The following is an 18,401-nucleotide window of genomic DNA, read 5'->3' as shown; positions in this document are numbered from 1 at the left end:
TTTGAAAATACCTATATGGCAACAGTGAAAAACAGAATTTGGATCCTGGATGGTTACAAATAGATTATTTTAAAAAGAAGTTGGATTTATTCAACTTAGGTCAATTTATCTTGGTAAGAATTTAAAAGCGCTTTCTGATGCCACATCTTTGTCTGTCACCTATTCTTAAATAATCAGCCTGTTATGTGTCATCACCCCTCCCGAACTCCCCATTTCCCCCCATCAAAATGTGGAGTTATCTCCTGCTGCTGAGTAACGTGGGGCTGGTTATGACTGGGAGGGAGGATGGGAGCGGGGCACGTGGACCAGAAATACTTCCTAGAAACAGCAAGTACGCTGCTCAACCCTGCCTGAACTTTCCTGTAAACAGCCACTGACAGACTGCATCCCTGCTGGGTGGATCCTGCGGCTCCTAGAGGGAATGGCACTTCTTGCTTTTAATTAGCAAGGTGAAAGGTGAATTAAAACTAGCAGTTTGGCAAGTCAGTGCAAGAGGCTGACTTCTGAGAGGCTTCCAGGAGCCCGAAGAGAGGACCTCCACGGGAGAAGAGAGTGCGTGTGCTCGGTTTTTTTTTTTTTTTTTTTTTTTTCTGAATGAACAGCTTTGCCTAAGTGACTGAAAAATACAGCTTCTTCCTGAATCTGCCGGCGTAGTTGCTGAAGAGAGCTCTAGACAGGACATGGCTCTGAAGACTCACTCTTTGGAATGTCCTCTTCCTCCCGGCTTATAAACAACTGTCCTGAGGAAAGAAAGGTTTCACATAGCCAAATACAGCCTGACAAATGGCACTTCGTAACTGTGCTTTCTGATGACAACGCATTCGATTTCTGACAAAGCCTCTCGCACGCTGCCCCTGGAGGGAAGTCCTAAGTAAAACTCAGACCCTCCTTAAAGTGAGGAGCGAGGGCTTGGACGGTGAACACGGCAGCATGGCATCCGCGGGGTACATTATCACCTTGCTCCTGTGGGGTTACTTACTGGAGCTTTGGACAGGAGGTCATACAGCTGATACTACCCACCCCCGGTTACGCCTGTCACATAAAGGTAGGTTACCTTTCCAGATCCTTTTGTTTAAAAGAAAAAGAAAAAGAAAAAGAAAGTCGTTTAACATAGGCTTATGGTCTTCAAAGACCTTTAAAATGCACCTGAAAAATTTATTGCAAAACTGACCTAAAATTCTAAGTACCTCTGATTAATATGTCATACTCACCTCATCTGAAAACAGTGCAAAATCACATGTCAACTTAGAGATGTTATTTTTGTCTGTAAATACTGGATTTTATTAATGAGGAGTTCACTCACTGGCAGAGGGAACACACGAAGGGAGGAAGCAGGTTGTAAATAGCCTTGAGAGGCTGAATCCACCAAGTTAACAGTAGGTATTTAAATATCAGTCTATGCATATGAGAAACAAGGATGCTGGAGAAGGGCTATAGAAATAGGGGTGTAATTTGTTCTTTTTGTTTTTGTTTTGTTTTGTTTGCATAATGGAGGTAAGAGGATGAGGAAAGAAAATTCCTGAGGAGAAAAATGATGCCCTATCCATAATAACTGTCATCATCATGTAATTAAAATGATTAACAACTAATATAAATTAGTTTTCCAGTGGAATTGATTATAAGAATTTTTTCATGTGTGGCAAAGCAAAATAGTTTATGACAATGCTTGTAAAATGGCTAATATTGATCAAAGTATTAGTATTCACTAGCATTTGTAGTGTTAATTTATATTGCCTTAATGAAGATCTGTCTAACAGCGAATGGTTAAATATTTCATTCTACAGTTGTCTTGTAAAGCAACATTATACTCATAAATAAATGATTAAAAGATAGATTTTGCATCAGGACCAATACAAGCCAGTCATGAACACATTTGATAACTCCTCCTGTAAACAAACAATCAATAAACAAAACCATGCTCAGAGAAAGTGACTTTGCGGATTTAAAATAAATTCAGAATAAATTGTCAGCAAATAAATATTTATTATCACCAGCCATTGAGACACTGAGACAGATAGCAGATGTAATACTCAGGATTACGTAAGAATCATTTTTCAATTGTGTAAGCTTTTAAATTGACCCTCACTGTAGAAAGAACAGAAGCTTGCATTTTCTAAGTATAGGTAGAATATTTGTCAGGAGAAACAAAAAGGGAGTCCTCGAATGTGTGACATGTTTGTTCTTTTTGTCTTTTTAGTGGACAATCTTCACTAAATGTTAGAGAATTTTTTCATTTTTAGAGTAGTTAAAACTATGGATATTTTCTTAGTTTAAATACATTTCCTATAATACTATCCAGTAGATAACATAAATTTAAGAAACACATTGATACTAAATTGGCAAAGTGTTTAAAATATAGTGCCCAGAATTAACACTAATCTTTTAACTTGGGAAGATGTATCATGGTATGTATCGAAATGCCTATTCCTAAGAAGTTTATCATCAAAGATGTCAAGATGTACAAATTTGATGTGATGGAATATGGACAAATAAACCTGCAAAAAATTATAAATTGATTGTTTTTCTTATGTAGATGAATGGACAAGCTACCAGTTTTTGCAAGCTACAATTCTGTTACATCTAGTAGTAACCTTTTATACCTTGTTATTGGGGTACTTGTGTTTTCATGGTTCAATATCAGTGTGTTTTCCAACAGGTCACATTTTAGTATTTCATAACAGAGTTAATAATTTGATCAAAGAATACCAAAGTTCTCTGATACAAGTAAATGTTATGCATAATACTGTTATTGAGTTTGTCTTTATTATGTCACTTTTAATCAAAGAAATAATTGTAACTGATGTTATGAGTGGTGTCATATGGTGTGAGAGTAAAACTGCTAGTATCTATATATACACTAGACTGAAAACTCCCACAGGATTTCCTTTACCTTTGAATTTAGTGGAACCAGCTGAAAATGCACAATATGATGTTTTTATACAAAGGCAGAATAGAGAGAGTTACCTGAAAATGGAATGTTCCTACTTGTGCAATTTTGTTAGTGAAGTCAGCTAAGAGATCACACTGGAGATGCTACTTGAAGCAGCCAATGCCTACTGCACCTCAGGGGCCTTAGTGAAAAGAAGAGCATATATACACTGTCAGAGCAGGGTATTCAGTCCCACCAATATAATATGAACAGCCCATTTATCTCTCTACACTCTGGAATTCAGTGAATATTTTAGAAGTCTTCAAAAACTAGGAATAAGATATTGCAGATTATTCTTTCGTGGTCTTGAATAATGTCAGTAATGGCAAATGTTCAGTAGTGAGTGAATTAAGATAATTAATATATAAATGAGTTTATAATCTTTCAATATAAGAGGCACTAGGTATATGTAATATAACACCTCTGCACTGCTGCGTGACCACTAGCAGGGAAATCCAGGAGGTTCCCTGGAGGTAGCCTACTAGAATAATTCAGAAATTCTTTTCACAGTTCATGATCTAAGCTGTATGGGAGAAAGGCAGGCATTTTTCTCATATTCTTCACTTTTAAGATGGCATTTGAAAACACAAACCTATTGTTTCTTCCCAAGGAGGAGGAGAAAGTTTATCATATACAGAACTTGACTTAAATTATATAAAAATATGTTCAGAAAAAAAAAAAAGGTCCAGAGATTTGCTCTTTTCCTCTCCCCTTCATTCTCCATTACTATTTCTTAACTAGACATACTCTTAACTAGAGCTGGAAAGGAAGGGATCATTAGGATTAAAGAGGAGAAAAGACAGAGAGAGAGAGGCAAAGAGAGAGAGAAGGAGACAAGGTATAAGGGTAATATGAGGTGTGGAATATTTTCTAGTTGATTTCCTACTGCCTTGTACCCCAATGGGATAATATTGAATCCCTCTCTCTTCTAACTGAATATCTCACTCCTCACTAATATTAAGAAAATATACTGGCTTAGGGCAAGCCTGGTAGAAAAAATGATGAGATAATTACTCCTGTTGAGGCAATACATAAATCTTTTAATGTATTTTCTAGTTACAAGGTAAATTACATTAATAAGTAAAAATGTAGCAAAGATTAAAATGGCAAGATGCTGTCCTGCTTTGTAAAAATTTTCGGTCAAGATTCTAGTTGAATTTGGCTATATCAGGCAAATATTTAAAAGTTCATGAATAGTTATGCATTATGGCTAACTTTATCGCAGCTCAATAGGGTAACATTGGTGAGATTAATGCAAAATTTTAATATTCTCCCCCAAGGGTTTCCTTGAAAAATACTGCGGTCCTCAGGACAGAAACCAAGGAAGGAGAGAATGAAGGGAGAAGAGTCCTGGTGGATTCATCTACTTCCCTTTGTTGATATCTGTTCTCTCCTTATCTTTCACCATCCTGCACTAATGAGGTTACAGGGAAGGCAAAAATAAGCTTCTTGATAATGGAGCTCAGAGAAGAAAAAACAAATAAGCCAAGACCTATGTTGAGAAAGAAATACCAATGTACATGGAAAGCCCCAGAAATTCAATCATGGGAGCTTGGCAGACAGGGTAGGTGTTTGAAATCTCAATAAGGATGAATGCTATTGCAGAAATCAAGGAGAATGGCTGCTTAAGCATAATATGTTCTCTTAGAATAGTTGGTGAAGAGACAGTTAAATAAAGGCATGGATATGGCAGAAGAACATTCCTAAAATATGTTAACATTATACATGTAGATTTAAACATGGAATATATATTTATGCAGATAGAACTTGCAATAGAGTGTTAATTAGTGTATCTGTATTGGGTATTACAACCAATTAAATACAGATTTATCATAGTTCAGAGAGCTCAGGATTTGAAATCAGAGGCCTCTACTCCAGCTCTAGTACTTCCCACTTATAATAATGATAATTAATTGTCTGCATCTCAGTTTCCTGTATTTGAAACTAGGAGTAGTAATGGTATTTTGCCTATATATTTTACTGGGTTTTTGAGATAATCAAATGGAACAATATCTGTGAATGTACCTTATCACCTAAAAACTATTTATATTATTAATGTTTTTGCAGACTGATACAAAGTGAGAGTATTGGAAGGAAACAGGTCCTAAAGAGAAAAACCTTGAAAATGGTATGATTTTATATTTCAACAAGTGCTAGGATAATGCTAATATAGAAGACAGGATAAACTTGCTCTTAAATAGTATAAAACATATGATTTATCTTGATAGATTGCACTTACTCCAAATCTCATCTTCCATATCTTTGACCTCTAGTTATAATAACTCAGCAGATGATTACATTGTCTGGCATTTTCCAAGTTTCATGGCCTATATATATATATTTTTTTTTTTTGCTGTAGTGTACATATATCCATTTGTTACATGTATTCACTCTACAACACACATTTTAGAATTCATTCCATTTACAAGAAAATAATTGATAGAGAATTCTAAAAGAGCACAATGTTAAATAAACATTCTGAGTGATCATTCTGGAGGCCGTGGTATTTATTTTATACCCAAGGCAAATAAAAAATGAGGTAGTGACTGAGCCAGTTTTTCCTGACCCAGCTCATAGCTTTGGTTCCTCATCCAATAGCTTGGTATTATCAATAGTGACATTAGTCACACATCCCTGGGTGTTAGTAAATAAAAACTGGTCATAAGGCATGATTCATAAGCAGAGTGATTAAATAGGACCCAGGAGGAAACACTAGCCTATGTGCCCAGAGCTTCAGGGAGAGACGGTGAGAATTAAGTGGTGGATTTATTAAGAAATAGCTTATATTATAAAAAATACCACTGGATAAATTGTGAGGAATTACAATATGTTTTGTGAGTCTGGTTTATACAAAATATGCTTTCTGTGGAGAGAGTCTTCCTAAGAATTTTAGATAGTGCTATTATTTGTGATTTTATATTTGCTACAGACAAGTATTGTCCATGTATCACATTGAAAGTCCCCGAATGGTTCTATGAATTATTAAATTCTTTTTTTTTTTTTTTGAGGCGGAGTCTTGCTCTGTCGCCCAGGCTGGAGTGCAGTGGCCCGATCTCAGCTCACTGCAAGCTCCGCCTCCCGGGTTCCCGCCATTCTCCTGCCTCAGCCTCCCGAGTAGCTGGGACTACAGGCGCCCGCCCCCTCGCCCGGCTAGTTTTTTTGTATTTTTTTTTAGTAGAGACGGGGTTTCACCATGTTAGCCAGGATGGTCTCGACTCCTGACCTTGTGATCCGCCCGTCTCGGCCTCCCAAAGTGCTGGGATTACAGGCTTGAGCCACCGCGCCCGGCCGGCGAATTATTAAATTCTTATCTGGATGTTGCACTTTACAGTGGGAAAACAGTTATCTTTTAGTATAGAAATAGGGTGAGGGAAGGTCTGGGTTAGAAAAAAATAGTAACTGGAATTTATATATGAACTGGGCCAGTTTTGGAGTGGAAAATGTATGTACATGAAACCATTTTTTTTCTGCTTTGCAAGGAAAGTATTCTATACATAATATATAATCAATGCCTGTTCTTTATTAATAAATATATTCAATAGCTGTGATGTCATAATGAAATATTCTTTACAAAAATTATGTTGCCATATTGTTATTTTGCTATCCAGGTCAGATTTGTCATCTAGTCAGAGCTGAGAGTATTACATAGAGAGGGCCTCTGTTTCTTTCTGGGATGAGATCACTTGGTGGCCTCAGTTCTATGACCACATAATAAAGCACCAAACCATGAAATTGGTTGTTACTGGTGAAAAGTATTGCTAACAGTCTGCTCAGTCAGTTTTATTTCATCAAAGACATTTAAAGGAATCATCATTGGGACTTCTTAGTGGGAGTGTGTACAAAGATGTATTTCTTTATCTTTGTATGTAAAACTCTTCTGTGGTTTAATAGAGGAATTTAGTCTGCAGGAATCCAGAAATATCACTTTGCATGCATGCATGCCCCTTCATACATATCCATCCCAGTGTAAAAGTCTTATAATTTCAGTCTCTGAGAGTTAAAAACAAAACTAAACTAAAATTATACCATTTATAACATTTTCCAAAGGGTGCAGAATGAAGATTTAGATTATTTTCTTGGTTTTAATAGACAGGGCCATAAGTTAGTAGTTTCTAGTGTAACATATGACACTTTGTCATACTCTGTACATTATACAAACGATGATAGTTATTTTGATAATTTTGTTTTCACAGTAAAGCCTTACATAACATTGGAGGTATAAGAGAAAACATCATTGTTATTGTTAATTCCTTAGTTATTATGAGCATTATTCTTTGCACTCATGATAGGAATGATAGTGACAAGACTGGATATTTTATAGTCTGGATATTCTGGACTAGGAATAAAAAGGACATGTCCATATCACATTTACTCCAAGTGTTGCAATCTCTGATATTAAGAGAATGTTTTTGGTCATAAACAGTGATGATTTCAAGAAAAGACATCTCAGCGGAACTGATAACTTTCCTTCATATGGCCCCTATGGTGGCCAAGACAACTGATTACTGGAGAAGTTTTCAGCCCTGGTTCTAATGGCTATTTCAGGATATTCTAACCATAGGGGTCCTTTACCTTGGTAACCTTACCTCCACAACTGGTATGAAAAAATAAAAGAGAAATCTATTGTCATGCCTGACTTAGAAATGTGTTTCATTTCCATCCTTGGTACCTAAACTCTCAGCCATCACTGTGCTCTGCTCAAGGATTTAGCTTGTAGCCTTGGCATAGGAAACACAGTAGCTAGAAAACACTCTTACATTCGAATTGCAGTGGCCTAAAAACCCTAGACTTTGGATGAGGCATATCTAATTTGAATCTGGCCTCTGACTGCATGGCATGAGCAAGTTATTTAGGTTTTCTGAATATGCATTTTCTCATCTTTAAAGTGGTAAAACATAATCTGCAAAAATTTGAAAGGATTATATGAGATAATGCAGATTAATGTGCAGAATACTTAACGCTTAGGAAGCTTTTTTATAAATTACTCAATAAATCAGATGAGATTCAGAGATAATTAATCTAAAAGCAATCATGAGCAAATTGTTAAATTATAACTTAAGATGAAGAGAGATCCTTAATCATCAGATTTTTACTTAAAAGCAAAGATTTTCTTTAATGAAAACCAGCTCTTACTAGAGTAGATAACTAGAAAGAACAAAGAAGATAGATGTCTCTCATGTTTGTAAGTTATTGTAAGAATTATTTTGTTTATACTTTAAGGAAAGTTGGAATTTTATCTGATGGCACCTTGGAGACAACAGACCAAATCCACAAAATAAACAGTACTAACAAAGGTAATTGTAGGCCCAGCTTTGTGAAGCACAATAGAACTAATATTACTAAGGCCAGACCACACTGCCTAAAGTTAAACTAAACAGTGTGCTATAGGCATCTATCAGCTCAGCATGTGTTGTTTACTTGGAAAGTGAAAGAAAGCCTCCCACTTTGCCTTACCTTAGATGAACAGGTAAGATATCTGGTGCTATGCACAGTTCCTGACACTTCGTAGGCATTCAACAAGTGCTCATCAAGTGAGTATCTGAATAAAACAAAATGATTTAGAACTGTGTTTTTCAAAGGAAAAGGTGATGGGGTGGGATGAGCAGGAATACCCATGAAACTGAGGAATCCTGGACAACTATTTATGGCCCCTTTAGCATAACATATGTTGGAGAAAAGGCTGGGGCTTTCTGTCTACTCACCTTCTTTCTCATCAGTGCTGCATTTAGTGAAACAGCTGGGACCTCCAGGCACCCTCCTGATACATCCATTGAATTCTTTCATCTACATTCTCTCCTCCACCTTTTTCTCTACTTCCTCTTCTTTTTCTTCCTTCTCTTTCTTTTCCTCTTCTTCCTCTCCTCCTCCTTCTTCTATTTATCTTGTGATGTCCTTGTCATTTCTGGGTTATCACTATACCCCCTCCTCCCTTTCTCTTTTCACTTAATTCTGTGACTACCCTTTTGTGCGGCTGGCACCACCCCTTCTTTCTTTTTCTCTTCTTCTACTTCTCTTCCAGATAAATATTTTTTATTTATTCCTCACCTTAAGCCAAAAGGGGAAAGAAAACATACTTTTGGTGAAAGATATGTGTTCATTGGCCTTCTGTGTACCTTCAATATTTGTTTCTTTTTTGTTGTTTAACACAATGAGTACAAAACATAACCTTTGAATTATTTAGAAAAACTTTAAACTTACTAAGTATTGAAAATTGGTTGAAATCCATGATGGAGGAAATCATGAAATACTAAATAAATAGCTCACTAGCCGCCTGGATAATGTACCCTCTTTCTCCAACCTGTTTTTCCGCTGGGAAGCTGATGCTCACAGGCACCGTAGGATTGTGGCAATTGGAGAGGACAGGAATTAGGGCACTGCACAGGAGAGAGCAGAGCCTGCCAGCCAAGTGTTCTGTAGCTAAACTCGGGTTAAATGTCAGTTAAAATATTATTGATGTAAACCTATTTCTATGCACTTTTGGTTTGTTTTATCTGAGTTTTGAGCTTTAATTTAGGGAAACCAGAATAAAAAGGGGGTTTTATTTACAGGATCGAGTGGTGGAACAGAATCCCTAAGAATAAGTCTCAGGGGTGATTTTAGGTAGCCAGATCAACTTCAGAACCGGAAAAGAACAGCAGCAAAGAAAATGAGAATAAAAGAGGGTGAAAATAGAGGTCAGCTGAGGACACTGACTCTTTCCCTCCTGATTTGTTCTTTCCCAGGAAATGATGGGAATGGAGAGGGACTTTAAGATACCCTGTGGAAGTAAAGTCAAATAGGAAATGTGCTCTCAGCATTGTGTATAGCTGTTTACTCCTCCTGATTGCTTTTTTTCTAACACTGAGTCAAAAAGTTTATTATGAACCTCAGATCCTTTCCAATTATAGAAATGTAGGGCTCCTTTCTTCTCCTTACCAGGCTTCAAAAGGGTTTCTCCAAAACACTTTTGAAACTGATATTAGGAGATAGTATGTTGTAGTGGAAAGGGTATGGACTTCCAGTTTTTGAATCTACAGTATATTTTATTTGATGCTGTCTTATTCTTGCTGAATCATTGAACTGAGGCTTCCTTTGCTCATCATTATAAAGGGACTAATGAACACTGTCTTCCTATCTTGTATGATTTTGGTAGAAAAAAATTTAAATGTATCACAAAGATGAATGACATGGTGTTGTAATATCTTATAATACTTTCTAATTTATGTAATTGTTTTTAAATATATTTAAAGGTCCTTCAGGGCAAGGAGTAATTTTTTGTAAGACCCTTGGGGATGGAATAAATTCACTTCAAATCATTCCTAAAGGCTATAATTACAGTCTGGGTTTTGGTGTCTATTGAATTGAAATGTACATATATTTAGTTGGCTTCCATATTATGGTCAAAATAACACAACTATAAAGGCCAACTTTATTTTTTTATAAGGTTCAGAGCTACTGCTAAATAATTCACTTGCAGGATGGCTTGATTGAATTTCATTGCACAGGAGATGATGCTACTATTATGGAAACTGGAGTTAAACGAATGCTACACAGAGTGTGGTCCATGGACTGCAACATCAGCATTCCCTGGGAGCTGCTGAATCAGATATACTGAGTCAATAATTCTGAGGCTCGGGAATCTCTGTTTTAACAATTCCTATGGGTGATTCTTAGTGAAGACTCAACTATGAGAACCCCTGGGCTGTGTGTATGGAAGGATGCTACAAAGGAGCCCCGAGTTCGTATTTACCATTTTCATTTATTCCTCCTTTTACTTCATCTCCTAGGTTAAGGGTGCTGTCAAATGTCCAAATGACAGCCTTGGTCTTGATAAATATATTTAGATTCATAGATATCTAACTATATCACCATTATCTGCTTATTTTTGTATTAAATATAAAGTGTACCTATACATTGATGATAATTTAGCATATAATTTAAATATTTTAAAAGATTATTGATGGTGTAAATTGTAGCATGTTGTAGCTATGATTGAGTTCTGATGAGAAAACATCTAATATTTGTCGATTGTGGAAAAGTATTTTGTAAAATTCAAAAACTTTTATGCCTCAAAGAGAAGTTTTCTGGGACAAATGAAATTAGATGTCGCTTACCACTTCATCCCTTTGTTATACATCTTGATCATTGCCTGTATTAATCTGCTCTCATGTTGCTATAAAGAACTGCCCAATAGTGTGATAAAATTAAGACATTCCATTAATTCCGTTATGAATGACCTCATTGCTCACCATGCACGATAAAGCTGTGTTGTTTTCACACAATATACATATTAAAACACATAATTCATTTCAGAGTGCACAGAACACTATGTTATTATAGAGAAAGCCTTTTTAAAGTTTTTTTCCCTTAAATTCTTTTGGGGTAAAATCAATGGATATAGCTTTGGGACATAGTGGATAGCTATATATAATGAAGAATTAACAAAGTTTATTGCTTTAAACATTTCAATTTTAATCACATTAATAATAAGTAAAGTGACCACGTGCATTTGTTAACTATCATAATCTTTTCAAGGGACAGGATACAACAATTTCCTCCTTGATGTCTTGGACACTAGCCCAGAAACCACTGTCCTACCACCTTGTAAAGAACTCCTCTTTCTAAAATATACATTAAATTAGCAGAATATTTTGAATGAAAAAAAAAAAAAAGAACTGCCAGAGACTGGATAATTTATAAAGGAAAGAAGTTTAATTGACTCACAGTTCCACAGGGCTGGGGAGGCCTCAGGAAACTTACAATCATGGCAGAAGGGGAAGCAAACACATCATTCCTCATATGGCAGCAGCAGAAGTGCAGAGCAAAAGTCGAAAAGCCCCTTATAAAACCATCAGATCTCCCAAGAACTCACGCACTGTCAGAAGAAGAGCTTGGAGGAAACTGTCTTCATGATTCAATCACCTCCACCTGGTCCCACCCTTGACACACAGGGATTATTACAATTCAAGGTGAAATTTAGGTGGGGACACAGAGCCAAACCATATCATTGCCTTCAGAGAATTAAAAGAGCCTATAATGTTTAAGTATAATTGGCTTATTATTCATTCATTTATTCCATAAGTATTTGTTCAGCTTCTTCAATGCTTCAGGTACGGAGCATTATGCTAGGATTTTAAGAATAAAAAATCCAGTTTTACAAACATAATGTGGTATACTGTTTGGAATCCTGGGATAGTAAAGGATTATTAGATAAAAAACTAATGAGATATGAATAAAGTATGAATTTTAATTAATAATACTGTATCAATATTGGTTTATTAACTGTGATAAATGTACCATATAAATGTATAGTGTAAACAAGGGGAGCTAGGTATAGGTATAGGGGAACTCTCTGTACTCACCATAAATGTTCTGTAAATTTAAAACTATTTTAAGACGTTTAACACACATACACATACACACACACACAGCTTTTAGTCAAACCCAATTCTCAAGAAACTTAAGATCCAGTTGTAAAAGGAGACAAGTCGTAATAAAGTAGGTTGCTTTTTTTTATATCCCAAGGGATGCTATAAAAGCACGAAATTGGGGCTGAAAAGAGAACCAAAGCTCAGTATTAAAGATGAATAGGAGGAGCTTGGGCAAGATGTTATGAACAAATTAGCTATGTCATACTCTGCCTTGCACCATCCTGCCATGTGCCTACAATCTTCCCATGGCATATAATGCATTGTATTCTCCCAGAAATTAACTTAATTCCACTGTGTTTGTGACTCTACCACACACGCTAGTATCACACGTTCTTTGTCCTTGTTAAATTTAATTTCCCCTGTTTCTAAATGACTTTGAGAAATTTTCAGATTTTTTGTATGAGTAATATATGATTACTACAAATTCACAGTTAGAGTTTGAACATACGGAGGACAATTATATTGCATTTTATTGCTTGCATTCTTAGAATCTAATAAACTTTAGATACTGAATATATTGTATGTATTGCATTTAACATACAGAATTTAATTACTATATCTATTCACACTAGTGTTACCAATCTTAATTCTTTTGCTGGATGCCACATACAAATACATTCCTAACAGAGATAGCAGAAAGTGAAATGATGGGGTTGGGAGAGCATTGAGAATACAGGAGATATGATGAGAATATTTCTCTTCTGCCCCTTTTGCAACACATTAGGCACTAGTTTGGCTTCAACTCTTCTATTACAAAGGTTCTGAAGAGAAATCCAGGACTGCTTTAAAATTATTCAGAAAATATCTGTAAATTATTAGAAGATATAGTTTGAGGCAGTGGCAGAGGATAGTATGACTTCATCTGGGCCATTCAAATGATTATTGTCACATTTGACTCAACTTTTCTTCCCACTTGCTCCAATCATGATCTCCCAATTTCCAATATAACACCTCATTCATTTCTACAGTGACAAACTATGAAGAAACAGAAAAAAAGAACTAACACATTAATACCATGACAAAGCAGAAAGCAAAGAAAGTCAGAACTGGGAAAGAGTGATAACTTACCCAACATCTTTGTTTTTTCAGAAATGCTCCAATTGACCAAAAGCAAGGTGGTTTTTTTTTTTTTTTTTTGTCAGTCTGTCCCTGCGCAACAATTTTATGAATAATTTGGCCATTTGTCTTTCATTTTTCGTTTTAAAATCACAGCTACTGCTAGTAACATAGTGAGAAGGCAAAGCAATGACTAGGTTTTATCATTCTAATTAGTTTATGCAAGGTATTTTACTTTCTCAATCCAGGTTATTTGAGAAAGAACTTAGGAAAATTTCATTTTACTAAGATTTTATTATATCTATAAGCCAAGCAAAAATGTTTTTTCATGTACTTAATTTATCAAAATCAATTGATAATATATTTTGAAATGCTATATCCTTAAGTTTTTTTTTTTTTTCTTGTTGGTACCATACTATAATTAATCAAATATAATGCACTTAACACAAACTATACACTAATGGGCATAAGCAGAAAGGTCATATTCAGAAGAAAGCACACATTTTTCACCACACCTTATTATTATAGAGTAAATAAAAATGGAAATGGGAAGCACTGGATTATTTTATTTTTAGAAACTAAAGACAATCAGACAATCTATAAAAAGAAGTGTATAGAAATTAGGATCACTTCTATAATCCCGTGCAAACCAAAAATGATACAGGTTTAAAGAAAATGTTAGGAAAAATAATGGTAAGGAAAAAATGATTTCTTTTGAAAACAGCTCTATTATTGATGAAACTGACATAACTTATTTTTCCTGATCCTAAGCAAAATAAATAGTACAATAAAAGCAAACAGAAAATAAAGAAAGGAAAAAGCAATTATAAGCTTGACATTGTCACAAAGCATAAATGTTACACATATTTCTCGTCAGACGAATGGTAACTACAAATACTTTTTAATTGGTTAGAATGAGTACTCGAATATTGAGCTTGCTGTAAGTTTCAGGTCTGGATAAACTTGAGCTAACCATATGGTTTATTCTTAGAATAGCCATATCACCCATAATTAAAATGTAAATTATAAAGAGAAAGAACTTTTTTCAAAGTCAAATATTATAATTTTAGCTGTTGGGACATTCGATTATCCAAATCACTGTACATTTCCATTAATATGAGAAGGAAAATCTTTTTTTTTCTTATTTTTGTCCAGAAAGAAGAAAGAAGATGGAGAAGATAGGACTATAAAATACTAGAATAATTTTAATGAGCCACCCAAACATTGATTTTATTATTATATTGTTATAGTCATAAGAAGTTAATGTGTTTAAACTTCTATAACACATTCATGTGGTTTAATTTCCTTGTAATTCCCCAAAGCAAAATTCGCTTGTAATAATATTTAAGTAATCATAATAAGAAGGAAAATATTATAGGTAAGTCAACTGTACAATTAAAAAAACAATCAAAAGAATGAAACTGCATTTTGTTATTATACTGTCAGAAGTAAGACAAAAGTTATGTACTGGGCACTGTTTTTGACAGATTTTTTTGCCAAATGTTTTTTACTTGCTCCAAAATGTGTATGCCCAAACTGAAGTCTGATATATTTTAGGATTGCAGAAGGATTTTTCCTATCTGTAGAAAAAAACTGAATTATCTATCATTTAAAAATCAATAAAGTTAAACGAGAATAAAAATGAGACATAAAACTAAAGAACCATTACCAATGAGATGGGTTATACACTAATAAAGCAGTTATCACTCAGAAACGCGTTAGATGCCTTTTATAGTATTTGTCTTAAGGGACATAAAATACAATTCAAGGATTTTAATGTAAGTGGTTATGTTTAGAATATAATATTATGCTTGTTAGATACTTAAGTTTTTATATTAGTCAACAAATAGTTATAACAGTTTTAAGTTAGAAATGCCATTTGTCCTTTTAGTCAGCTAATTTATAACTATAGGATAGTTAGAAGAGTTGGTAGTGTTTCATTTTTGAATGTCTAGAATACTGTTAATGTGAGAAAACAAATACAAAATTGCCACTGGTTGTTTTGCTATGGGTGGAAAAGAATTCTTGCCAGTTAAGGAACTGCTGCAGGGAGTGCTCTCTCTGTGAATGGTGTGTGTAATATTGCAATTTTGTTACTGACAGCACCGCTGCTTTTCACTTCTGCAATTCCCCACCCAAGCTCCAAGTTTCCACTCACACTGCTAGCCACCAAAATCTCCCTTTATCTTCTATGACTATTTTTTTTTTCCTCTTAACAAATAGGCCCAGCTGCTACTGCAGCCGGTTGCCCACACTCTCTCCCATACTGCTCTTGCTGAGGATGGCAGGCAGAGTAGAAAGGAACAGCTGAGATTGGCTTACTTTGGCATCTAAATAATTTTGGGTGGGTCCTTTCCTAACTTTATTACTACATTTAATTTTATAATCTTTCCTTCTGTTGAACTTTAAAAAAGCATAAATTCTGTTTCCCTACAATGTTTTCCTCGTCTGGCTGCGACTCTCTTATACCTGGCTGCTCAAGATAAACAAATTGGTTCCTTTTGCACATTGCTAATTTTTTCCCAATGTTAAGCACTATTTAGGAATCAAATGTGGTAGAAACAAATTTATTGGTATGATCTTGGACATGTTACTTAATCTTTCTCTGGCTAAAGGAGGTGTATAATAATATCATCTTCTCATTGGTTGTGATAAGGATTAAAGAAAAAGCTTTTAAATGTATTTAGAGTAGTGCCTGGCACATAGTAATTGCTAAGAAGGTGTTTGTTAGAAAGCCAGAGAGAAGAAGAAGAGGTAAAGAAGGGGGCATGGGAGAGGGAAGAGCAGAAGTAGAGAGGAAAGAGGAAAAGGAGGAAGGAATAATTGCTAAATGGAAAAACTAATAATTGCACTTAGGGAATTAAAATCAACCTTATGGATTTAGCATTGTATGTCTTATTTCAACAACAACAACAACAACAACAAAATTGTTCATTAGAAAAAGACTATAGTTTAGGAATATTGTATAATTTTGCCCAAATTGGATAATTTTATTGAGGGTAGGAACTTTAGTGATTATTTCCCACTCTGTGAAGTCATCATGTCCATGGCTTCCAGATAGGTGGTCACATGTTTATCATTTTGAATTTGTGCATTTTCGTGGAGAGGGAGATGACTGCCTGACAAGGAATTCCATTTCATTTTGTAATAGTCTAGTGAAGGGCAAGTACTTACCTATCTAATCTCAAATCATTTTCCATATTTTAGTCTTAGTTTTTTTCTTTAACACTAGCAAGAAGGACATAAGTCATGTTGGACCTCCAAATATATAAAGATAGTGTATTAGTTCATTTTCATGCTGCTGATAAACTCATACCTGAGACTGGGCAATTTACAAAAGAGGTTTACAAGGTACTTACAGTTCCACGTGGCTGGGGAAGCCTCACTATCATGGCTGAAGGCAAGGAGGAGCAAGTCACATCTTACATGGATGGCACCAAGCAAAGAGAGAGTTTGTACAGAGAGACTCTCGTTTTTAAAAGCATCAGATCTCATGAGACTTATTCACAGGAACAGCATGGAAAAGACTGCCTCCATGATTCAATTACCTCCCATCGGGTCCCTCCCACAACACGTGGGAATTGAAGATGAGATTTGTGGGGGGGCACAGTCAAACCATATCAGATAGTTATCATGCTTTTTTGTCATAGGTGAATATTCCTCAATATCTTGACTGTTCTGTCAGTATTTTGGCCATTCTCCGGTTTGTTAATGCCCCTCTTAAAATGGAGCTACAGAATTTATATTCCAGAGATGCTTGTTTTATTTACAGAATAGCGGTGCTGTTAACCAATGACTTTTTTTTTTTTTTTCTTTTTTTGAGATGGAGTTTTGCCTTTGTTGCCCAGGCTGGAGTGCAATGGTGTGATCTCGGCTCACAGCAACGACTGCCTCCCGGGTTCAAGCGATTCTCCTGCCTCAGCCTCCTGAATAGCTGGGATTACAGGCATGTGCCACCACACCTGCCTAATTTTGTATTTTTAGTAGAAATGGGGCTTCTCCATGTTGTTCAGGCTGGTCTCAAGCTCCTGACCTCAGGTGATCTGCCCGCCTCAGCCTTCCAAAGTGCTGGGATTACAGGCATAAGCTACTGTGCCGGGTCAACCAATGACTTTTATTTATTAAAGCCACCCGAGTTGACAGCAGCTTATTTGGCAAATATGCCATTTTATTCGATTACTGTCAGCCTTTCTAATGGTTTTCTCATAGGCTCTGTTGAGCCAACTTTTTCCTTTATTTCATGCAGGTGGTTTGTTTGCTGAAGTTAAGAAAAACCCTCTTCTACTCCCTCCAGTCTAGAATGTAGATATGTGTAGTAACAATGTGTGGTGCCCTGAAAAAGACATGCACTTTGGAGTGAGACATTCCTATATTCAAAGACTATATAGGTCTGCTATTGTGTGTCTTTGCTTGATTTACTCAGCATCATTTTCCACATTTAATGTCTTCAGGAAACTGGCTACTTAAAATGGTAAAAGTTGCATTCACTGTCTAAATTCTTTTAAAGTTTTTTTTTTTTAATTTAAAATACACATTTCATGGACTTTATCTAAAATGTCAGTATTTGGAAGGAGTTTAACATACAGTTGAAGCAAATTTTAATTAAAGTATATAAAATATATGCTTTTCTGGCTTTCCTGGATGATGTAGACCAAAAAATGTCATTGCCGGTTTTCTTTATAAATATTATAAAATTATTTACATACTTACAGTAAATGAAAGATCAATTTTAAGGTCTGGATAAACGTGAGCTAAACATAACCATTTTTTAATATGAAGAAACAAAACCATCTTTCTTCATGGCTAAAATAAACAGAAGCCTTTTTAAATGTCTTAATTTTTTATTTAAAAAGAATCTGGAATGGTCACAACAGAATGGCAGAATTAAAATACCATCATAGCTGTGATTGCTTAATTTTGTAACTTGAATTTGCTGTCATCTTGTAGATTTGCCAGTCTCTCTTGTAGAAAGTCCCATGTTTTTTAAAAAAAGCATATAATTTTTC

At 35.3% G+C, this 18,401-nt stretch overlaps 1 protein-coding gene across 2 annotated transcripts in view; it reads left to right on the top strand.

The window, feature by feature from the left end:
- The first annotated feature begins 312 nt into the window (after positions 1–312).
- The window catches only part of SEMA3E (semaphorin 3E), a 281,858-nt gene continuing 263,769 nt past the window's right edge, over positions 313–18,401 (top strand). For both annotated transcript variants that reach the window (XM_033193243.1, XM_033193241.1), the window contains exon 1: positions 313–1,045. In XM_033193243.1, the coding sequence (XP_033049134.1) occupies positions 931–1,045 (115 nt within the window). In that variant the 5' untranslated portion in view covers positions 313–930. The remainder of the gene's footprint in view (positions 1,046–18,401) is intronic.

Source organism: Trachypithecus francoisi, unplaced genomic scaffold (genome assembly GCF_009764315.1).
Source record: "Trachypithecus francoisi isolate TF-2019V2 unplaced genomic scaffold, Tfra_2.0 Lachesis_group4, whole genome shotgun sequence".
NCBI classification, from domain to species: Eukaryota; Metazoa; Chordata; class Mammalia; order Primates; family Cercopithecidae; genus Trachypithecus; species Trachypithecus francoisi.
The sequence above is the reverse complement of the archived record's forward strand: the minus strand, read 5'-3'. Positions and strand labels throughout refer to the sequence as shown.